Raw genomic sequence first — 25,104 nt, forward strand, 5'->3', positions numbered from 1 at the left:
GGCATAATTAGACTCAGCGAAGTCTTGTTAGCTTACTAAAGAAGTGGGAGAGGTTACAATTTTAATAAATGTCTACCATCCCTGAAGTGTCGGACACTTTTTTCAATGAAAATATTTTACCGCCGAAGTGAACACAGCAAACATTCATTCTAGTCCTTATAATAGCGGAGTGTCACAGTTGTGTCGAAATATTTTCTGTGTTTGATCCTTAGAGTAATTATACCTAGAGAGGAAATTCGCACTACGAAAAGCGGTCCCGACATCAATGTGTATGAGATACATTTACGTAATGATTTACGTAGAGCTTCTACCAATACACTCACATTTGAGATTTCTGTCAAAATATTTCTTGACGTTGTTCATCGAAACAGTCTTATGCGTTGAATGTTATTTATTTTTAAATTTCATCAGTGAAACTTACAAAAAATAAATAAAATTGCGATGGTCCATTCCTGTTCTATTAAAGGGTGTATGTCCCGAAGTAATGCGAAGTAGAAAACATAGTTTTTCTTAGTAATTGATGTGCACATAACCACATTCTTGCATATTGTCTCCCCAGATTTTTTTGACATAGTTTTCCGTCTGATCAAACCGATTGCAAGAAATGGAAATAAATAATTCATCAATCAAACAATCAGCAATGTTACGTGTACAAACACACCCAAGTATGTGAAAATCACTTCATGGAAAGTGACATGTTTTGTCGTTACTAGCAATAGGTCGGATCTTCAGAATAAATAATTAATTCAACTATCAGTCAATTGTTTATTCGAGGGACAGTGCAAAAATGACTTTTGTTAAAAAATAATACAAAAAAATTCCGACAGAATCTGTTAACTTGTCTTGTATACCAAATTTCCAAGCGAATTTGAGATATTGGGGGATCGTAATTTAAATTAAACGCCATTGTTCCTAATCACAGAAAATGACAGTCCAGCTATATCACTTATTTTTGTATCAAAATTTTCACAAGAAAAAAGTAAAAAAAAATGATTGGTAACTTAATTCAAATTTTATGCGCCGAAATTTGCCCTCTTAATTAAGAGGGCAAACACATACTACCAAACATTTCGTATTTGATGTTGGGACCACATATTTTACGTAATTTTGTTCGAAATTTCCTCTCTAGTTATAATTACTCTAAGGTTTGATCGCGACAAAACAAAATTTTGTTTTTGCATCGAGTAAAAAGTGTTTTAGTGTTTAAATATTCCTTGGGGACATAAAGAGACGGTGCACGAATACAATGGAAAGCATCATGGGTGAGTTTCTTTGAATCTTTTCGGTGAATTTTTGTGATAAAATTTTCCATACATTTTCGGGAAACTGTCCTGTCATTTCCCAATGACGGGCCTTAAGCGTCTAGAAGACAACCGCTTACTCACCGCAATTAGACAACTACCACCGTCCCGTTCAGGCCCGGACTGGCCATATATGGCAACTAGGCAAAGCACAAGTGCGCTTTTTGGATTTTGCGCCTTTCAAAAATAAAATGTACTATTGTATCGCCTGTCTAGATTATCATATTATGAATTGTAAAAGGCGCTAATTGTAATTTTTATATTTTTTCGTTCAAAAACGCGAAAATTTTCGCCTTCGGCGCTAATGAAAATAGTTCTTAAACCTTCAACGGAATACAGTTTCACCTTCGATTTCAGGCGCAATAAATGAGTTTTCTTTAGGTGCTTGCGTCGTAGGGGCTAAATTAAGCGTGTAAATACTTCGTCTACTTGATTTTGAACAAGCCTAATTTTTGACAGAACGTGTAGTTGCACAAAAATTAGCTGCGGTTGCACACGATAGAGGTTGCACACAAGTTCTGACAATAGTTTCGGCAACTGAAGTGATCTGAAGTTAAGCTTGTAATCAATTTCTTTTGATTCTCCTAGTTCAATTATACGATCTGCGAGTTGTTGAACGTTAGTAATTTATAGTTACTCAAGCTATATTTGTTGGAAATAAAAATTTCGATGTGATTACAATTTCAATCTAACGAACCTCAGGAATTTTATCAATCAACCATTTTTTGATAGAGGTAATTACTCTATTACTTTTGGTAAAAATAGTATGTTACATACCATGTTCCGCTTCGCGTCGCTCCATCCCTGGACGTTTTCACCACCTGGGTCTAAAACACACCTTTTTGATCCGCGGTTTGTATACTATTTTTCTTCCTGGAGTACCAAAGTCACATTCCGAACAAAACATAACAACAAAACTGAACAACATACCGGTGCAAAAGCATTCCATATTAATGCCAAAGTAATCCGTATGAATGCCTAAAGAAGTCCGTTCCGTGTGCATATATTCTCAAAAATGTCGAAAAATAAGCAATCTGTAGGAATGCCGAAAGACATCCGAATGAATGCCGAAAGCAGTCCGTATGAATGCTGAAAGCAATCCTTATGAATGCATTGTCACAAAACACTAAAAACATTACATTCGCGTACATACAATAACTTGACACATTTGGGAAAGAATAAAGATAGGATCGAAAATGACATAAGCGGGAATGAAAATTGAGAGAAAATAGTAGGGGAGAATGTTGCTCTTTCGGTACTAAATTTGGTGAGTGAATGTGACGGTTTTGGTACTACAGGAAGAAAAATATATTTTTAATATAATTATATAATCTTCCAGATGAAAAGACCAATATTACTACTACTAAAAATAATAAGAAGTGAATCCTCTAAGAAAGCAGGGTCTATTGCAGATAAAGCGGAGAGATTTAAGCATAATCATTATATACGTCTTAAAGAAAACTATTTATTTACCCCCCTTGCCTTTGAATCATTAGGTTGCATGGGTCCAGAAACAAGGAAATTTATTGACAAGTTGGGATCGTTGATGAAGAGAGCATCAGGGGAGCCACGTTCCAAAGATTATCTGTTGCAGAAAATTTCTATTGCTATACAAAGAGGCAATGCGGCATGTATTCTTGGAACTTTAGGAAGTAATAGAGCGGATGATTTTTATTTATTGTAATATTTGTTGATTGAAAAGATCGTTTTTTTATTGACTGCGCCGTATGCGAGCAGTCTTTTTTTTCGCTTTGAATAAATAAATAGATTTTACTATAAAAAAAAAAAAAAAAAAAAAATAAGAAGTTCATTCTTCAGTACAAACTCTTTACTTCGCTTAGAGTCTTCTCTGATCATAATGTAAAATTTTGGTTCCAAAAATTTTGAACTGTTAATTTCAACAAGAAGTAGGACTTTTTGGATGGGTCAGATTCTTTGACTGACTGTCTGAATTTCGATTTTGGTTACCTGAATTGAAAATGAAACCCATTGAACAGAACAATGCGTTTTTATTCCATACAAAGAAACACCAAGATATCATTTCGAGAATTTTTTTAGGAATAATTCCTAGATTACTACTCAGATGTTTTCCTCGTCGAATAACAAAGTTGGAAATATGTTGAGAATTACTCAAGGTATCAAGTGACGAGGCAAATTTTCTGTCGGGAATAACTCCGAGTCACAAGTCCGTCATAGCCCATCTTCGAACTTCACATCGGAAATTTAAATCTCCGTCGTGTTATCAAAGAATTGCTAAATTCTGACAAACATTTTCTTGCATTTAAGGTTTTTGATCATACATGCATGTATTAGGGAACGTCAGATTTATCGAACAGGAACGCAATGTCCAACGAAACGGAAACACAAACTATCTTTCCTTGCAACAGACGCTTCGCTCCAAGGAATAGTGAACAATTTGTGACCAACATTTTCCCTGACTCACAGTCAAGGAAATAATCTTACGACGTTAATAAGTTAGAAACTTTGGGATTTTAAACGAAAAATCCATTTGGTCGATTTTCACATGATTATGATTTACCTATGCCTAAAAAACAGTCAAAAAGAATCGCCAAAGTCAAATCGCAAAAAAAAAAATTCTTCAGAATTTACTTCAGACTTTGGCGTTTCATCACACTTTGGCGATTTTTCTTGGCGTTTCATTGTTTTTTATTAACTTGTTAAATCACAAGAAAAATCGGCAATGCGTGAAGAAACGCCAAGAAAAATCGACAAATTGTGAAGAAACGCCAAAAAACGTGAGGAACGACCAATTTTCCATTCTTGGCGTTTCTTCGTCGATTCTTCTTGGTGTTTCTTCACACTTTTAGTTTTTTCTGGTGATTTAGCAAATCAACAAAAGATGATAAAATTGCTAGGATCTTACGAAGCGCCTTTATGTTACATTTTGTAAAATGATAAAATTACTGTGATCTCACGATGACAGGGCTTATTATTAGGAATTTTTTAATAATTTTTTAAGACTTTTTAAGAATTTTTGAGAATTTTATGAATTTTTAAGAATTTTTAGGAATTTTTAAGAATTTTCAAGAATTTTTTGTTTTTGCTGTAAAAAGATAAATTTATGCAATTCATTTGTCAGTTACGTTTATATAATCGAACAATTCAAAATTCAATTTTATCAGATGAAGTTGTGTCTGATACGATTTCGGCTGATGAAGTCGCCCCTGACATAGTGCTGACCCATCTTAAACGAGCTGGACAAAACGCTCACAAACTCAAATGAAAGCATTGTCAAAGCGACAAAAAACCATTGTTAATGTTAAGACCATTTTGAGTTTGAAACTAGGCCCTACCTCTTAGGTGGGTCAGGCCGCTTGACTGACTAAATTTCCCAATAATTGCAGTCCCTTACCATTTTTAAATAAGCTGGTGTTTTCAAGAATGGTCTGTTTGCTACATCATTAATTGTGAATCTCTTTTATTTTCACTGACTGTTTAGAAAACTCAAAATTAATTTAATTTTCTGAAGAAACAAAGAGAGCTGTGAGTTGAAGGTTCAGCGAGCGATGTTTTACACCCAATAAATATGAGTCTACTATCTCTTGCCTACCTCTTGAATTAATTAAACTTCTCTGAATTACGGCCCTCGCTTCGCTCTGGCCGCAATATTTACACTCGTTCAAATATTACCTTTCATATGTCCTATAAGCATGGAAAAAATTCTTTTAAGAATATAATTTCACGCAAAAATTAACTTCTTCGAACTTAGCCACCCACTGGTCGGAACCACCAGAAAACATTTTAATGTCATGTAAATCCATGCTTAAACTTACTTTCAAAACTCACTTTTCTGAACTAAGACCGAGTGAAGTTATAAGACTATTTTCCTCCACCACAGACCACCTAAGCCCATATCTCTATAAACAATATGGCTAACAATTCGTATCATAAAACTAAATCTCCCTCTATTCGTCTTTCAGTGATTTCATGTGTATTTTATGTGTGTTTTTCTTAGTAAAAAGTAGCTTTCTTCTACAATTTTTCTAGAACTTAATGACTAGTCTACACGGAAAAAAAAGTTTTGGAAAGAATTGTTTGCTGCAAATATATTTATATTTGTGACAAATAAGTTTATATTTGCCACAAATTTTTCAGGTAATTTATTTGTCACAATTATATATAATTATTTATGACAAATTATTTCAAAATATATTCGTAACAAATATATAAATATTTATCACAAATATATTTAATTATTTGTAGCGAATTTTTTCAAAATATATTTGTGGCAAATAATTAAACATAATTGGTACAAATATTTATATATTTGTAGCGAATATATTTAATTATTCGCTACAAATGTATATTCTAATATATTCGCCACAAATTTAAATATATTCGATACCAATTTTTTACACTAAATTGGTAATAAATATTAAGTTTTTTTTCCGTGTACCAACCAACGAAAAAATGTCGTAATAATAAAAAGAAAAGAAGTTGTGTATAGAATTACTCCCATCTCACTACTTCAATATTGCTAATCTACGAACTTAACCTCATGATTTTCATTCTCCATCGAATGAGCCCAAAATTTTGAAAATCGATAAAGAATTACTTGAGTAACAAGTGTACGGACGTTTTCCGTATTTAACGTTTTATGCCAATGTAGAACATTTTCAAAATATCTGTCATAAAATCCTGACTTTCATTCAAGGAAGTAGACGAAAAATTTAATCATATTAAATGCAAAATATTTTCGAAGAATTTTTTTAGAATTTTTTGAGAATTTTTTAAGAATTTTTAAGAATTTTAAGAATTTTTTAAGAATTTTAAAGAATTTTGAGAATTTTTAGAATTTTTTAAGAATTTTTAGAATTTTGAGAACTGAAATTCCCAATAATAAGCCCTGCACGATGTGCCTTCATATTACATTTCGTAGAAGGATAAAATTGCTAGGATCACACTAAACGCTTACGTTTTGTAAATGAATAAAATATGCTAAAGTGAGAAGAAACGTGGAGATAAAAAAAATCATTTTGGTATTTTTTCACACCTCGACGATTTTTTTTGCGTTTGGTGATTCCTCTTGTCGATTGACCATTTTTTATTTATTTGTTACATCACCAGAAAAAATCGTCAAAGTGTGAAAAAACGCTAGAAAGACAAATTTTCCATTCGTAGCTTTTTTCACATTTCTTAGCGTTTATTCTCTTTTCTGGCGTTTCCTTACACTTTGTCGATTTTTCTTGGCAATTTCTTTTTTTTGTGATTTGATATTGGCGATTCTTCACAGGAATACTAAAAAATTTTCTAATAATTTAATTGTACTCCAAAGCAAGTTTTCAATAAAATTTCAGCTTTGAACGGTTCATTAAAAAAAAAAATCGCTCGCTCTGCTCGCCAAGTATACAATTTAGTACTTTCAACAATTTCAACTGTAGCATAACAAACTGTATCCGAAATAATATATAGTATTTGTGCAAGTAACAGCTGAAAGGAAGCATATGCTTACATTCTTTCTAAATAATAAGTTTTCGTTTCTTGCCGTTTCTTGCGCCTTTTGGCTCATCGCACAAGTGCGCCTTTTGGGAGCCAGTCCGGCCCTGGTCCCGTTTATCGATAGCGCTATTGACTCTATCCTTTCTGTATACAACGTATCTGTTATCAAACAATTCCGAGGTGAAAACACCTTCATGCAACCATGTTTCACATAGAATTATAATGTCGAAGAAACTTTGTAGCAGCTTCACGCGAAAATCTTTCGTTTTGGTTTTCAGTCCTCTTACAATTTGGTAAAACACGTTCAATTCCATTTTACTTTTGACAATATAACTGAACAATTGATCATGGAGCACACAGTGAAGCAGTGAATAATTTAAATGAGATTACTAACTGGTCTTACGTAAACAGAATTCAAGTACCAAACCGTGTGCAACAATGACAAACTGATCAGCGGTGAATGAAAAAAGTTTAGAAGTATGGACTTGCGTTTGATCTTACGTGTTTTCTTTAATCATTCACCTTCTCAATCGAAATTCGTTATAACAAAGTTGAATTTACGCACGATCTTACAATAAAAGAAATATCTTTACTTACGAAGCGTTTAAGAATTAATTTAACATGCTAAAAAGAAAAAGAAAGTCATTTAACAGAGCAAATATTTCAGATTACATTACCTGATTTATAGGAAGGGAAAAAAGGTTAAATCCGTATTGTGACTGTGAGGTTATGTTGTTCAAAGCAAATCTTTCGATGAGGATTATCGTAGAAATTAATCGGTATCAATGCTGTTTTTTACTACATTCATTAGACACTATCATTCAATTACACTTGCACCTGAGATTTAATAACTGTAGTGGAAGAATTAAGTAATAAAAATCAATTTAATTCAGCAGCGATACAAAAAACCGATCGACACTTCTTCTTCTTCTTCTTCGCTTTATTGCGGATTCGTCATCTATGAACATAGGCAAACACTTTGTCCTTACTGTCTGCTTCGAATTCCATCAATTACACACGGCATCGTAATCCTATAAGCCCCTTTGTACTTCGTACGGGGGGGGGGGGGGGGGGGGGGGGGGGGTTCTAAAAAGAACGAAGAAATTTTTTTGAGACGCGTTAACTATTTATAGACGAAAATGTTAGTTTCTACCCTTTAGTCTATATCATCACAAAACCTATTCTATCATATTCTCGCTTCAAATACGAGCAAAACGAGCTATCACTTGACTATGTAGGTTTAAAATTACCGGAGACACATAGTTTTGAAATTGGTCACTTGTCATTCAAAATGCACCAGAGTGACCAAATTTTGAGCTACTCGAGCGTAGGATGAAAGGAGTAATATTTTTTGGGTTATGAGAGATGGAGAGTTACTTTCCTCGGGAAAGTCTCAGAGTTTTACGATTAAAACATCGTGGCATATGTGAAAAATGTCAAAAGTTGTAAATGGGTGGGTCAATTATGGTTTTAGAGGTATTTCTTGAATGGTGATAGATAGAGAGTTACTTTCTTCGGCAAGGTGTCAGAGTTTTACGAGTGGAACATCTTGGCATATGTGAAAAAAGTTGGAAATGGGTGGGTCAGTTATTTTGTTAGAGGTATTTCTGAAATGGTGATAGATAGAGACTTACTTTCTTCGGCAAACTAGTAGGGGAAGTTGTGGCGATTATTTTGATGAATATAACGTGGGGTCGCCGAGACCGAGGCTACACGGAAAATCCCAATATACGTGTGAGAGCTATAAGTGGACTTAGCACCCCCATTTTTTGGCATATAGCTGTGAAATGCATATTGCGAAGAATGTAGTTAAAATAGCTGTGTAATTTATATTATAGCTGTGAGACGCATTTCAAATCTATCACGAGAAATAATTTTTTTTTCATAAACTTTCATGAATTTTGCGGTCACCCACCCAAGTACTAACCGCGCCGAATGATGCTTAACCTGAGAATCCGACCGTCACCTATGCTGCTGATGTGCTAACTTTGCTTGTGCTTCAACACGTTTTTATTTCGAAGCGTTGGTACGGCAATATAAATTCTACAGCTTTATAATGTGGCACACAGCCTTATTCAAGTCTGTAGTTTTTATATTTTACTTTTGTGAGTTGTCACTACAAGGATTGTTTTAGGTTCTGAAAGAAAGTGAATTGTAACCACGCGAATCGCTAATTCGTTTTATTTTCTGTGATATGACGAGTTTGTTTTTTACGACTTTGCTAATTAATTAATTCGTTTCTAACGCAGTAAAATTTCTGATATTTTCATTCGTCTGTGTTTGTACGGACTACTATAAGGGGCCATTCATAAAGTACGTACTCCCGAAATTGACGATTTTTGACCCCCTCCCCCCCATTGCACGCTTCTGCACGCTTTTGAAGATACCCACCCCCTACCAGTTAAGTACGCACAAATTAGACAAAATTCATTATTTTGGTTGAAAAATCGGTATCGATCGATTTTGCTAGAACAAATGTTGCAAAAATGTTTTGATGCCATGCCGTTTGTTTGATGAATGTCTGGTGGGTATACACATGAAATAAAACAATTGCATTGTGTCAAGTGCAAACGCATAGATGCGCAGATTTTAATTTCAATCGAATAGTTAGTATTGGGATAACTCGAAATGGGTTCTGAATCGAAAAATTCTAAACGAATCGGTGAACTCAAGCGAAAATATAAATTTGAGCTGCATTGTGATCTCATTCCATATGAAAATATACCGGACACTATACGTGAAGTAGAGAATGATCTAAGCCAAATTCAATTTATAATTTCGAAATGTGAAGACTTTCAATTTGTAAACGCGTGTGAGAACTTATCGAAAATATTGAATGATATAACGGTTTACTTAAAGGAGAAATTAGAACATTTTCTCGGTGTAAAATTAGATGTGAACCGTCCGATTGTTTAATAGTAAAATATTTTCCTTAACGTTTTTTGTGATAATGAGTTTTGTTGATAAAGGAAAACTTTGCTCTGATTTATTAAGCGCGTACACAAAAGCGTATTCAGACAATAAGTCAAAAAAAAACTATTCAGGAAGATGTGAATAGATTCTGGAACAATGTAAAGCGAGATAAAGATGTGAAAAATTTGGTAGACAATGAAATAGCGAGTCTAAATAAAATCAAGGCGAAAAAACAGGTTTTTTTCCAAAAATTTTGGCTAGATGCCAATAAAAAACAAAATGATCGTTCAAATAAATCATTACCCTCGGTTGACAAAGAAAATAAAATAAATTCGCCTAACATAATAATCGGATCGCCTGTTGATGAAACTGACGAAACTGAAAAAAAACATTTAACACCCGCCCAAGACAAACTGAAAACAGAATTATTAATTCTTGATTCTGACGTGACCGCTTTAACAAATCGCGTTGATTGTGGTTTAATAACAGAAGAAACCGTGTCTGAATTAAAGATGAAAAAAACTAAATTAGTTCAGGTACGCAACGCCCTAAAAAAGCGAGAAAAGGAGATGCTTCGCCATCGAAAGCGTCGCCTGCAGCACAAAACCAACATGAAAAAAGCTTGTGACGAAAACCCAAGTTTAAAAAAAAAATTGAAAATTAGAGGAGCTAATGGCAGGCCACGCATTGAATGCGATCAACCACATCTACTCTCCGCAATCGTCGAATTAGCACTACATGGTTCTGCTGCACACGAAAGGCGTCGTGACGAAACCATTCGAACGGTTAAAACACTCGACGACTTAGTGAACAAACTGCACGAAGATTATGGCATCACCCTGTCCAGAACTGCTGCGTACCTACGTCTGTTGCCAAGAAAATCAAATTCCGCTGAGGGAAAGCGTCACATCACCACGGTACCGGTGAAATTAGCTAAGTCATCCAATGACACACACAAGCAACATATTGACACTAAATTTGCAATGACAACCATCAATCACATATGTCAAATTGCGTCTCTGCTAGGACCGAATGAGGTGACATATATGAGTCAAGACGACAAGGCCAAAATTCCGTTGGGCTTACCAGCGGTGAATGCACAGGCTCCATTGTTAATGCACATGCAGTATAGGTAATTATCTTTATTGGAATTCATTTTCAAAAGATTTCAGAAAAATTGAAAATCCCTGAGATAAGACGATTGTTACTAAAAGCGAAAATTATTTCTAGAGTATCGTTGCCCGATCATGATTTCATGATTGCGAAAGGTCACAAACTTACACCATCAGTTTATGCATTCTGTAGCGTAAAATCTGATGGCGGTGGTGATCGATCTGCTGTGACCTATTCTGGCCCGACATTCGTAGCTATACGGTGTGTATTTCTAGAAAAGAATATATGTAAGAGACACTGTTCAGATAGTTATTTCGTACAGATCAGCTAAGCACACATCTTCTACGGCGATGTCTCACGCGCATGACATAGAAAGAATATATCAAATGCCGGACTTTGAATCGTTTACCCATACCATATCGAACGGAGACAAAAAACCCAAGCCAGTATTAATTTCCATCGTAGACGGTACACATATCCAATAAAAATTTCAATTTTCCATTTTTAACTTTATGTTTGAACAATTCAACCATCAGGCGGCCCGGACGAGAATCCAAGGTATGAGAAAGTGATAAGAATGAGCGTTCATCACTTCCTCAAGTACGATTTGGATGCGCTATTCATCGCTTGTAATGCGCCTGGTCGAAGTGCATATAACAGAGTAGAGCGACGTATGGCACCACTTAGTAAAGCACTATCAGGCATGATTTTACCACACGATCGCTACGGAACACATTTGGATAGTCAAGGTCGTACGATTGACTTAGATCTTGAGAAAACGAATTTCTCTCATGCTGGGAAGGCCTTGGCCGACGTTTGGTCCGAACTTATTATCGACGAATATGTAACAGTAGCAGAGTAAGTCAAAAAGAGGTGTTAGATAGAGTCAAGGTCAAGAGTTCTATTTTGATATAACTTCTAGGTATATCGAGCCGGAAGATTCGTCGATTGACGATATTGCAGTTATTTCGAAAGACACAACTTGGAATGACAGTCACGTCTTCCAGTCACAATATTTGCTTCAAGTACTGAAGTGTGCGAACGAGAATTGTTGTAAACCGAGACGCAGTTCAATTTTTAAATTTTTACATCCCACCGGCCTGCCACCACCGATACCGATTCAACAAACCAAAGACGGGCTTAAAATAGCAGAACTGAAGGACATTGACAAATATGCAGATTTATTCGTGACCCTATCGATCAGTGAAGCCGAAAAGCTTAAAATGTTGCCTGAAATCTCAACGAAAAAAGTTGTTTACGATTCGTTCTGTCCGTCTGTACAAGACAAAATAATTGGTAGGGTCTGTGTTTGCGGCCGCTACTTTAGTTCAGTATCGTCAATGAAAAGCCATTTAAAAGCAAACTTTTCATGTAAAAAATCAGTACCGCCGGTAAAAGCTGTAAAGTTGTTAGGGCAACGGAAAGACGAGAAGCTAGTTCTTGTTCAATATGACACCGAGGAAGATATCGAGTGGGTGTATGATCTAGATCTTGAAAGCGAAGAAGAGTTTGTAGAGAAAGTACAGCCTGAAAACGAACATTTTTCGATTGAAAAAGTTTTGACTCCAGTTTGGAAGGAGGACAAACAATAATTTTGATTCTAAAATAAATATTTTGATTTGAAATTGTGCGCACGTTTTTAACAGACACCCCCCTCCCCCCTGCACGTTTCCGTACGTTTTTTACAACCCCCCCCCCTACCCCCTACCGCGTACGTACTTTATGAATGGCCCCTAACCTGATGATCAAGCTTCATTACAATCAGCCAAGATATTATAGAACAGTTTTTGTTTATATATTAACATTGAGTCCGACCAAGAGTCAGTACGAATCATAGTTTGAATTCATGGTCCCATACATTTTCTGATATGCAGCACACAGCTATATTTTTCATACGTCAAATATGCGTTACACAGCTATGATATAGAGTACACAGCCACAATATGTAGATCCTAGCTATAAAATGTGTCCACGGTGCATAATGTAGCTCTGTAATCCATAATATAGTTGTGTAACTTATATTGCACGTAAATAATCAACATTAACAGAATATGCGTTTAGTAACTATAATTTTATAAGTCATGCAGCTATATTATAAAAACTACAGCTATATTATAAGTTACACAGCCTTTATCGAAATTCCCAAATTTTCCGTGTAGGAAGATGTTCAAGATGGCTGCCGAAATTTTAATGAAAAAAAACTTCTAAAAATGAATGATACCCCAACAAAAATCTCAACGAGAAAGGTGTGACGCAGTCTTTGAAATACAATTTCTAAAATGAATGATATCGCTAGAGTTGACGCTTTCAGCTTCGTTACGCAAAAATTAAATTATACAATTAGTTCAAACAAGCTGGCTTAGTTTTCCTCATCATCTGCCAAATAATTTTTACTAAAAAAATTTGACTGAAAACAACGAAAATTTAACAACAAAAATCTGAGTCGCAAAGTGGCAGATAAATTTTCTTGTAGGTCTTTTCCTGATCATCTGCAACTTTGTGACGCAGACTTTCTTGGTAAAATTTTTATTGTTTCCAGTCAATTTTTTTCCTGGATTGGTATCGACAATAACTATCTTTTGCCGTTTCACTTACATTTCCATCGTTTATTTTTCCGTAGATATCCCCAAAAGGCCTTAAAACACTCAGGCGGAGGCGGCCCTAACTCACGAAGGGCCGACCCGAATATGTCCATAGAAATCGAATGACCGACTCGTAAGTTAGAGCCCTTGGTGTGAACTGTACCTGTCTTCGCTTATAGATCGGGAAAAAAAGTTTATGAAATTCGGTTCACCGGAGCGTGAGCTAGGTCCCTTGGAGTGAACTTATATCCGGCTACACAGCCACTCAGCCGTTCAGTAAAGGTGGTGTTTTTTTTGTCAATATCTCTAATAAACTTTGACCAAAATTCATGAATTTTAGTTTTTTTGAAAGGTATTAGCGAATGTAAAGCGTCAGTAGTATTTCTGGTTTCCTAACAAAATGGCTTGGATTGGATTTTAGTAAAAGTGAAATATCCTAGGGAAAATGTTACTTCGAAAGTTGCTGTTAAGTTAACAGTGTTAACAGAGAAGTAATTGGTGTGTTGGTCGTTTCAGGCGTCCCATATGTGGGCATCTATATATAGCTATAGACAGGCATATAGAGCTATATAATAGCTTATTCATCTGTGAAATGTTTATTTATAGTGAAATATAGCGGTATATAGCTGTTTAAATAGGAAATTATGAAATTTGACTTCGTATGGGGCCGTCGATATTTCCTCCAACCATTTCTTTGTACAAGATAACAAGGGGCAAAATTGCAGTTTAGTGGAACAACCGCAATCGACAGGTTTAGGGCCACTGGTGACGAAACAACAAGATTTGGGTCGCGGAAGCCCCTCACTGAGCCACAAGGGCCCTTCATAGTTTTCATACTTTTTCGAATTTTTACGTGTTTTTTGATGGCATCAACAGGAGACTGATGACAAAACAACAAGAATTGGGGTGAGTAAGTCTCCCCCCGGGCCGCCAGGGCCCTCCTTTTCAAACTTTTTAGAATTTTTGAGTTTTCTTTACGGAATCGTCATTTTTTTGTGTTTTTTATGTACTGATACCCTTGTTGCAATGAAATTAAGTATGTATCTAGTTGCAGTCATTATATTCTTCTTCCTTCATTTGTCGTTACCACCCACTTTCTTCTAAATCGGGGCAATTTAGCCTAACAAGGAAAAGAGTGGGTAATGTAAGTGATTTATAAGGGCTTGTGGAGATCACAGATTGTCATCAATTTATCAGGAACCAAGTAACCCCTGATTCGCCTTTATATAGCGTGCATTCGATCCAAAAAAAATCATTCTCAATCCGGCACACGCCGACAACACATCAAGTGTTTCATTATATGTAGATTAGAAGATACCCAATCTCCACAGGCTCATGGCTTTTCATCAGAGAAGATAATGAAGTGAGAGAGATGATAAGTTTTACATTATAGGCTTTTGATATGGTTAGGAATTTCGTACGGATCGGCGTTGGTTTATGTTTTGGTGGTAGACTTGCGACACGCGCGTGAAATCCTGTGAAATTCTGTCTTCAGTTGCTGATAATAGTTCTCAGGGTAAGGGTCCAAGTAAATGTTATAAATGATATTGCTTTATAACACCCAACCGATATGTTTATGAAACAGAAACATGATTCATAGCAGTCGAGTATTCCATCTAAAGCTTTCAACTCTCGTAACCATACACCTATAAAAAAAATATTTGCGTATGGTAACTCTGCTGTTCATTTTACAACATAGCTGAACATTAGTTTTCAGCATATCTGTATATTCTACGTAATTGTTGAATGTTGAACGGAATGACAGTACTATGTACAGCTAAGATGTACTACTGCACTGTTAAGTTACCAAATGTACTTGTCGCGAATTTGTACAGCAGAGCAGTACATGATTTGTGACAGATCCAAAGTACTATTGAGATGTAAAATGTACAATATAGCTGAACGAATGACAGTTTGAATGTAAGTCGTGGTAGCTGAACGAATGACAGTTTGAATAATTCAAGTTGAATGTAGGTCGTGGAAACTTCCATAATATCAAGACTAAAAACTGCATGACATTTCAACACAATTCTAGATTTATTCGTAATTCATAAATTCAGCGGTGAATAAATGAACTGGAATAATGAATGATTTTTTTTAGTGTAATTGATGGTAAAAGCTGTCGTTGTAGATAGCAGATTTTCTGATGCCTCTACTCGCATCTTTTATCCTTCCGGATATCAATTTAAAGCATTTCATATTCCTTATGCGATGGAATCTTTGATGAAATCACATCAAACAAATTTATGACTAACTATTTTCAGGGTCGGTAAAATTTCTATTAAAGTACGCTAAATGTAGAAACCAGATTTTATGTAAATAAGACGGATTATGTGCAACTGACGTTTTATTAACGCACCGAGTTATACATAAATAACTATTTTCGTAAACAAATTATAGATTTGCAACGGTTTCGCCGAACAAAATGATCCAAGCACGAACCGACTATTATTCAAACGTAACCTCACTTAAGTTTCGTTAAAGGTTTCGTTCATTCATTCATGTGTATGAAATTTTTTTAACGTGGATGGCCAACGCACTGCTCCTAGCATGAACACTACTTTGACAAATTTTGTGATGACAGCTACCGCTTAAGATTGATTGTATTGTGTGTTTTAACGAAAACAACGAATACAACGAAAACAAGTCATCTATCTTTATCTTTACGAAAGAAACGCAGTGCCTACTGTGACTTCATTAGCCTCCAAATATTTCTTATGTTCATGCTAGGAGCAGTGCGTTGGGATGGCATTTCTTGACGTGGATGACATTTCAATCGGCTATGAAGATGATCTATATATAAACATAACCTAAGTATTTTTTTGTGTTACTACTGACATTTTCATTCTTAGTAATATTGAGGTTATAGTCTTATGGGCGATAATAAATTATTTTAGTGGTACTTCTCGCTCAGTGATTTGTGTCCACCACTAAATACGTCGAAAATTAAGCCGACGAAAGTCCTGTTTTCTTGTTGATCAATAAAATAATTGTAAATGACGATAAATTCTATTTTGGATATCAACAACTTAATACAATCCGTTTTCTCAAGAGGTAAAAGGCTTTAAAAGTTGTTGTGAGGAATTCTTTTGAAAATCCACCTATCCAAATCGGACCCATTTCGTCTATGATTGATATATACATGGTTTTAAATGTTGCCCTTAGATCTCAAAGCAGGCTTCAGATAGTCTCTAGTCACTTTTGGTTGATAGTGGCTGACCTTAGAAGGTCGAAAAAGGATGTTTTTCGGACTCATTTTACGGCTGCTAAATGTGCGCTCGTTGGAAAGCTGAAGTCAAGTACTTTCAGAGCATGCCTAGTTTGGACTAAGTTCGGACAATCAGTTTCAATAAATGAAAACTACTAATTGAAAAAACACATTTTTCGAAAAAAAAAAACAAAGTTTCCATGGTTCTGGATAAATAGAGTAGGGTAATTTTTGTTAAGAATAGAAGCCACTCCATTGGTGGAATTTGTGTCATGTACAGGTACAAATTTAGGATTAATTTTAACGAAATCTACTAAAAAAAATAAAAAAAATTTCTAGTATTTCTCAATTATTTTCGATATTTTGACATTTTACATTACAGCACAGCAGTATAAGAATATGAGAACTTTTGAAGTTCAATTTCACAATACTGCTCAGCTGAACATTAATGTTCAGAAAAACAGTACTATGGAGACGTACGATATTATAAGATCTCTTTGACATATCGTTTACCAAATACAAGTTCTGAGTTGGCGCATGAGTAAGGTGGTGGACAAGAGTGTCGGAGGTTATGGGTTCTAGCCGCAGTTAGCGCCAATTTTTTTTTTTCAATTTAGTTAATTTAGTTAATATAATTTAACGTACTAAATAATATAACAATGAAAAATGGTGGATTTTGACTATATTTTCTGTACAATTTTTAATTTTGGATCAGGGAATCAACGTTCGCTTAACTGTACATTTATACAGCTGTGCTGTAAATATTACTGCTACTTTAACATAATGTACTTGTCGCGAATTTGTACAGTACATTCGTACAAAGACTACAGCTAAGCTGGACAAGATTTTTTTAGGTGTACTGATTGTAGAAGTAAATCTGTTTATGTATGTACCTACCTTTAACCAGCTTAATGCACCTGCCGTGAAGATTTAGGTGATTTTTGAAGGAATAAATGACGTCCGCAGGATGGATGGAATTAAACCCAGCCATTTCAACTTGACTTTGAGACATTTACAATTTATCTATCTTTCGGCTAAAAACTTTACCGAGTAAACATTCTCACTAAATGAGCTAAGATTCTTTCCTTACCCGATCTAGTTCCACGTTCACTGGTCCGATGTCACCGGACTTCCACACATTTGCTCTTCTCGTTAACAATTCGTCTCAATAATTGTAGTAAAAACAAGTTAATTCAAAAAAAATTTTATTCATCACAATCTTTCATCTCTTAGTACGTACATTACGGCCATTTCTTTACTTATTTATTTTTAAAACATCATCTTAGATCCACGGCGTTTGATAATATCATAATTCCTTTCATTTAAACATTACTATATCATATCGCTATATCATCTCTCTACTTCTAAACCAAAACAAAAAATGTATCATAGCGACTGTTTATAAATGATGTGTTAGTCATTGTATTAATTTGATATAGTGGTTTAAATTTGAATGACGTGTGTTTTTGAGGTGATGAGGTATATTTTGTTTGCATGCCTTCTACCACACTTTTTTGATCTTACATAATCTGTGACGCGAAGAACGAAGAAGTGACTCTAGTGCTAAGTGTTTTCAAGTTAAAGTTAAGTTATGTGTCTTAAAAATGATTAATTTTTGCTACCACTAAATCCAAACGTCATTTATGAACAGACACCAATATTACCAAATATTACCAACATTAAAAACAATCGTTTTTGAATAACCTAATTAGGCATCGTTTATAAAGTGTGGCGCGTGTCAAAATGTGAGTTTTCAGGCACCCCGTCTCGCCGAAATGAAACGCACTGAAAATTCACGCCCATTCACGATAACTTCATATCTGAGTGAGATGAATTTTATTTTTCAGTTCATTTGTTCATGTGCCTACATACAACGTCGTAGTTGAAAATATTCGTCACAACAACACCCAATGCCAAATTTTGCTGTTATTGCATGTCACTTTATCATCGTCAAAATTGAATTTTTCAAGTGACTTTGGGGTCATTCACAAATTACGCACGCTTTTAAGAGGGAGGGGGGGTTTGACAAAAGCGTACGCTTCATCTTCTTCTTCTCTTCTTTTTCAGCCTGTTTCTGTCCACTGCTGGACGTAGGCCTCCCCAATTCTTTTCCATTCCGAACGATTAGTTGGCACTTGTTGCCAATTTGCGCCAGCAATTCTCTTTATACCATTACTCCATCTCTCTGGTGGTCTACCTCTAGGTCGTGTTTTAGGTGGTCTCCAGTTCATGATCTTTTTGGTCCAACGTTCGTCCGTCCTTCATACATTTTTGAAATTTTCTCCATACATTTTCGCGTGCAAGGGGGAGGGGGGGGGGCTGAAATTTCGAATTTGGTGCGTGCGTAATTTGTGAATGGCCCCTTACCCATAACTGCAATTCTGCCGTAATTTGCATAACACATGTGTTGTAGCGCAAAATTCAATATGGCGGTAAGATTTATGAATGAAAAAAAATTTAAAATCACGCTTTGCAATTCAGCACTGCAAACATCGCATACGTCATTGTGTAAAGGCACAGCAGTAGTGAGTTGATGTACCTTCTAGATAATTTACATAGTATATTGTTAGGCGTTTATATTTTTTTAAACAATATTCTTTTTAATTTAGTACAATTTCTGATCATATATCAGAGATGGCGCTTCACATCATTTTTTTTAAATTCTGACACATATCATTCCTGATTAATTGTTTATATGATAATTTAGTACAATACAACTTAGAATAAGATGGAGATGCCATTCAGTACATGTATCAGTTCATTATTCTCATGTTTTTGTAAAAGAGGTGGAGTGTAGATCTTTTATTATGGTGTCATTTATGGTTTTCATATCAGATATTAATAAGAGGCGGAGCTAAGACAAAACTTCAGAAACCTGTTTTTGAAATTATTTTCCACGTATTGTTTCTGTTAAATAAAGAATCGTCTTATTTAAAAAATATGTATTTATTCCAAGTTTAAATGATTTGTAAAAAATTGAATCACATTTTCATTAACACAGACACCTTTCACATAACATTCTGAATGACAAATATAATAATTTTTATGATTTAACTTGTAAACTATAAGATTGTCAATTGAATTAAAGTTCATTGAATGACCACGTCTACCACAATTTAAATTAAGTAATTTTGGTCCACTCCATTCCCCATAAGAGAACTCATAGCGTTGTACAAGTCTTTTCCTGTAAATGAGGAAATTTCTTTTTGTTTTATATTTACATATTAAATTTTCAGAATATTTTGATTCGAAAATTTTGACAACATTTTCTACACTATATATAGTGTATATATACACTTTTAGTGTAACATTTTGAGTGACAAAGTAATCATTTCATCTGAATTAAAATCTAGAGATTTTCCACATTCGCCACAAGGTAAAATTGTTAACGTAGGCGCAAACCATCCATTTTTCAGTAATTGATAACGTTTCACCTTTCTTTTACTGGAGAAATTATTTATAAAATCACATTGATACTATAATAGAATATTACCTCAACGTGTATCTTGCAAATTCTACACATTCTTTAGATAAAAGCCCAAATTTGACCAATTCATTTGGCGGTAAATATTTTAATATTTCATGAATTATTTCCGGAGGATAGTTCAACAAAGTAATGTTATTACTATCCATTATTTAAGAAAAATAATTTTTACTTTATGTTATGAATGATTCAACTTTAAATGACTGCTTTAGGTGAATGTTTCCAAATTTATAGTTATGTGCTGGATAATATTGTGTGTGAAACAACATCAATGTATGCTTTCCAAACAAATACATACGTACGTACGCATAAAGTATGTCATACATATGGCAAGGTAATTATTTTTTTTTAGTTTTTCAATATTTTTATTATAAAATGCGAAAAAAAAGACTGCTCACTAAGGCGCAGTTAATTATTTATTTGATTTATGATTATATCAACATAAATCTACCAACAAAGTATATTATGTTTGCAAAAATGTTTATACTCGTTTACTTTTTTACAACTATTACAGGGATAGCATTTAACGGCGTCGTGTAAACAATTCATTTGATGTATGTGAGGAATTCCATACGATCTAATTGGTTCTAATTCATTTCGGCAAATCGATTACAATATAAAACATAGACAAGGGTATAATAACATATCTCGAAGAACATTTTTCAAAAAATTTTCACATAAACATCCCTGATCAAACGATTATTTCGAATTTTTTTTTCTCTACGTACACAGACAAAAATACGAATTTACATACAAAATTGTTTCATATAATTCCTACAGAAACGTTTTATTTTCACTTTTTAAGTAAAACGGATAAAATTCTGGTATTCCCCAGAAGTAATAAAATTCACACACTCTACGAACTCGAATATACCCATTTCTTTCACTTTCATCGGATTAGTATGTGACAAGTGTTTTTCATTCTCTAAGTATCCTTTTACACAATTTATTTTTCATTTATGACCACCAATATCCAGCCCATCTGGAACAAATAAAAATTCCACCAATACTCTTGGTAAATGTGTTAGTAGTTTTCGGGCACCTCTGGTCTTCATTTTAACAGAAAAAACGGCTTGGCTTCAATTTTTCTTTTCAGTCAAATTTATTCTGCCAGTCAAAGATAGAAATTACATTCGACCGCATTTAAGACGCGAATATCGAATAAATCGATATTAAGTTCTATTGTGATCAATGTTTCTCAAATATTAGTGCTCATTGACTCCTTCACAATCACGGAAGAGTCAATATCAATTTCATTGATAGTGCAGAATCAGAACGATAAATATCACCGATTATAACAACAGAAAATCATTTTTTTTTCTTTGAATCAAAATTTTATAAAATACTCGGTAACATAAGTGTAATACTAGAAAATTTAACAGACAATACATTTCTTGATTAAACATCCGCTTATTCCGGAATCTCCAAAATAATAAAAAGTAACGCGTTAATGACCGAATTCATTGACACTACTATATTATGAATCTACAATCTTACATCAATTATACGTCACCACAATTACAGATTGCATTACATTATGGCACCTCGACAATTGACAACGAGCAAATCACGATCAATCCCACGCAGTTGGTGGACACCCCTTCCAATTTTAAATCAACGAGTAATCGACTACTACAACGACTTTATCGCTCCAGCACATCAATTACAAACCTCGGACATATTAACCAAGCCTATATTGCACGATGTATTTTTATCCACAATGGACATCAAGATATTCGCTGACAACAATCACTTTACAACTACAGTACGTTACTTTGTACCTTCGGATAAGGACTCAGGTGTGATTTTGTGTGAGAAGTGTTATCAAAAAGAACTACCCAAAGATTTTGTAGAGATAAAGGGGGACGAAAATTTTACCTTCCCAGACACTCTAATATTTACAATTTTAACAATGCCCTCTATGTGGTGTTACATGTGTAGAATACAATTATTCAGGTGGTACGACAGTTTCGAGTGCATATTTCCTACTCATTAAAAAGAAGAGACTAACCGTGGCATAGAAAATAAGTGTTTAGTAATACGAATACATTAACAATTGTTTAACGTTTTCAGTCATTTGAAACTTTTCACATCACGATTTTCAGTACAATGCATGAATACATTAGGTGTAGGCATACTTGTCTTTGAAAGCCAGATTCAATTAAGAAGACAATCTAATGATTTTCAGTTTTCTTTTTCTCTACTTTCTTGGTAACATTCATCAACACCACTAAGACACCAAATCAAGTAAAAATATGAAATAAAATTTTTTTTAAAAATTGGGAAACGATTACCCATAATAATAATAGTTTTGATATTTTTATTATCATCATAGCTTAAAGGTTACAAAGACAAGTATAACATAAGAATGTTTAATTAAGCAAAATTTTTATTTACATTTACGAAAGAAACCTTACCCTCAGACAATCATACTAGAACTCCTTTACAAGTAATTTAAAAAAAAAAACAAACAAACAAAAACTTCGTATAACTTCGAACTATATGCTTTAAATTTAGTCTTGATTGTCTCACACAATAACAGAATAACAGCCCAACCACCAGCTTCTTGTCTACACGACTCTAAGGTCTTCCCGATATTTTTTCTATCCTTTTCTGTCTCTTATCCTTTTGGTTTTTCATATTCAAAAAAAATATATGCTATATTTTTTTTCCTAAGAGGAGGAGGTGATGTAGTGTACAGCACTACTCATCCATATATGATGAGACTCCATGGTATTGAAAGCTTTGCGAAAAGCTAAATGTATACACTGTCAATAATTAAGACAGTCTAATGTAAGGCGATATTATGAAATACACCGGTAAACAGACTAAAATTAATAAGTTAAATCAATCCGTTAAATAACTGCCACTTATTGGCGGGTGATAATTTGGTTAAATTTACAATGAGAAGGTTTTGTAGGATATATATGAAAATGAAAATAGAAACAGAAAGGACCATGGCAAAGAAAAACCATTATAAATTCCAATGATCAGGGTTTAGAATTTTTATGAATAGGAAAGGATAGCGGGTGCAATAAAAATTAATTTCTCTACTATCCTTTCAATTGTAAATTTTAAAAATTGTAAAAACAATTAGTTTGTTTGTCCGCTGCTCGAGATCTGCTTATAATAGATATAATACTATTGCAATAATTTAGTAGTATATACTCCTTTGTGTTGCAATACTGCAGTATTATTTACTCTTTATAATATAATATACAGTTTGCGTGTCCGCATCTCCACCTCTGGGTCCGGTCAGTTTGTGTGTCCGCAGCCGAGAACTTCTGACACGTTATATTACACTTGCTGTTTATATATTGCAGTACTGCAGTATTATTTACTATACTTCCTAATACACAGCAGTACTATAGTACAGCAATACTTTATATATTATAATAAATAGTTTGTGTGTCCGCACCCGTCCCCAGGGCCAGCTGAGTTTGCGTGTCCGCTGGCCTCGAAGAGGTCAGCCGGTGCGACCTACGAGGCCATTTTCAAAAAACGGCTTCTGATGGGTCAGCCTGTAGGACTTCCGAGGCCGTTTTTCAAAAACGGCCTCCGATGTGTCAGCTGGAAGGACCTCCGAGGCCGTTTTTCAAATATGACTTCCGATGGGTCAGCTGGGAGGACCTCTGATGCCATTTTACAAAAATGGCCTCCGAGGGGTCAGCCGGTAGGACCTACGAGGCCATTTTCAAAAAACGGCTCCTGTACGACGTCCGAGGCTGTTTTTCAAAAACGGCCTCCGATGTGTCAGCTGGAAGGACCTCCGAGGCCGCTTTCAAATATGGCTACCGATTAGAATGTAATGGTTGAATTCAACGGTTGACTGTCCTGAGTGATTTATGGAACAACTTTTACATTTAATATATTTTCTGTTGTTAGCTGATTGGTTAAAGTGTCGCCCGGAGAACGACTTCGGAAAATACCGCAGAAGAACAATTTGATATATAATAATTCGAAAGTTTAGGTCCAATGGGATCCGATACAAAGTCATTTTTAACGGAATTGGGCAAAATCATGAAAAAGGAATCCGGTGAACCAAGATCTTTGGAATTTTTGTTACAAAAAATTTCAATTTCAATTCAAAGAAGAAACTATAGAATTATAAATTATAAATGTTAATAAAATAAAAATGTAAAAAGGGAAAACACGATTGTTGCCCAACACCTTAAAAAAAAGTAATTTTGTTTAATAAAATAAAAATAGAGTAACGGGTGTGCCACGCTAGTGGCCTTACTTGTATTTAGAGGAGTGCATTAGCGCTCATAAAGGCAATTGTTTTCTGAATCAAGAAGCTGTTATTCTGTGCGTGGTTTATTCAAAGAAAATTATAAGCAAATTATAAGTTGAAATTGTGAATCGTATTAATGAGTTGTGTTGTAATTGAAATTAATTGTTTGACAAATAAATAGAATGTGTGTGTGAACTTGGAGTTTTAGTGAACGCCTACAACTGAATCCGCTCGGCAGTCCGGTGTTAACCTAGATACCTTACAGTTTTAATTGTTCTATTCCACCTTTTGTCAATGGAACTTTTCAAGTGGGTGACAGAGTAGTGATTAATCTTATATTTTTCACATCACTCATTTGAAATTCAGAATGATGGATTTTGATGTCATGATAAAAGTACGGAACATAGGTGGGCAAAGGTGTGATATTGCTCTAACAAGACCTTTTGAGTCTTTTAACAGATCTCCGTTGAATGTTATATGTCGTGTTTGTTGTGACAGGCGTGTGGACTGTGTTATTGTCCCATGTCAGCACTTCATATGTATTGTTTGTGCTTACCAAATTCGGCAGTATGTACCTGTAACGAATTGCCATGTGTGTATTCGCCCAATAGAGGAAATCACATACTTCCGAAATTACTAAAAAAATAATGAAAAACACAAAATTTTTAAATTCATTTTCTTATCTCATTTAAGCTTTCTAAATTTTAAATTTTAATAAATAATGACATTTTTATCTTACAGAATTTTGTGAAATAAATTTTACAATTTCATTTCTTCCTTTTTTTAAATTATAAAATTCGTATTCTTAT

The 25,104-nt window shown here is 34.5% G+C and overlaps 1 protein-coding gene and 1 long non-coding RNA gene across 2 annotated transcripts; both read left to right on the forward strand.

Moving 5' to 3' along the window:
* Positions 1-4,426: 4,426 nt before the first annotated feature.
* On the forward strand, positions 4,427-24,652 carry LOC119084773. Its single transcript, XR_005089142.1, has 3 exons — positions 4,427-4,574; positions 7,625-7,630; positions 24,617-24,652. It is a non-coding gene; the product is annotated as an uncharacterized LOC119084773 (long non-coding RNA).
* LOC119084770 lies at positions 10,211-12,412 on the forward strand. The gene is made up of 5 exons (XM_037194835.1): positions 10,211-10,806; positions 10,905-11,048; positions 11,110-11,255; positions 11,324-11,645; positions 11,710-12,412. Exons 1-5 carry the CDS (start codon positions 10,244-10,246, stop codon positions 12,377-12,379), a joined length of 1,845 nt encoding a protein of 614 aa, XP_037050730.1. The 5' UTR covers positions 10,211-10,243; the 3' UTR covers positions 12,380-12,412.
* Positions 24,653-25,104: the final 452 nt, after the last annotated feature.

This window comes from Bradysia coprophila, unplaced genomic scaffold (genome assembly GCF_014529535.1).
Source record: "Bradysia coprophila strain Holo2 unplaced genomic scaffold, BU_Bcop_v1 contig_93, whole genome shotgun sequence".
Classification (NCBI taxonomy): Eukaryota; Metazoa; Arthropoda; class Insecta; order Diptera; family Sciaridae; genus Bradysia; species Bradysia coprophila.

Excerpts from the sequence above, each read along its gene's own strand:
- LOC119084770 (XM_037194835.1), top strand. The coding sequence starts at position 10,244 with ATGCTTCGCCATCGAAAGCGTCGCCTGCAGCACAAAACCAACATGAAA. Across the intron at positions 11,049-11,109 it reads CCGACATTCGTAGCTATACG|ATCAGCTAAGCACACATCTT; the intron begins GTGTGTATTTCT and ends TATTTCGTACAG. Across the intron at positions 11,256-11,323 it reads ATTAATTTCCATCGTAGACG|GCGGCCCGGACGAGAATCCA; the intron begins GTACACATATCC and ends TTCAACCATCAG.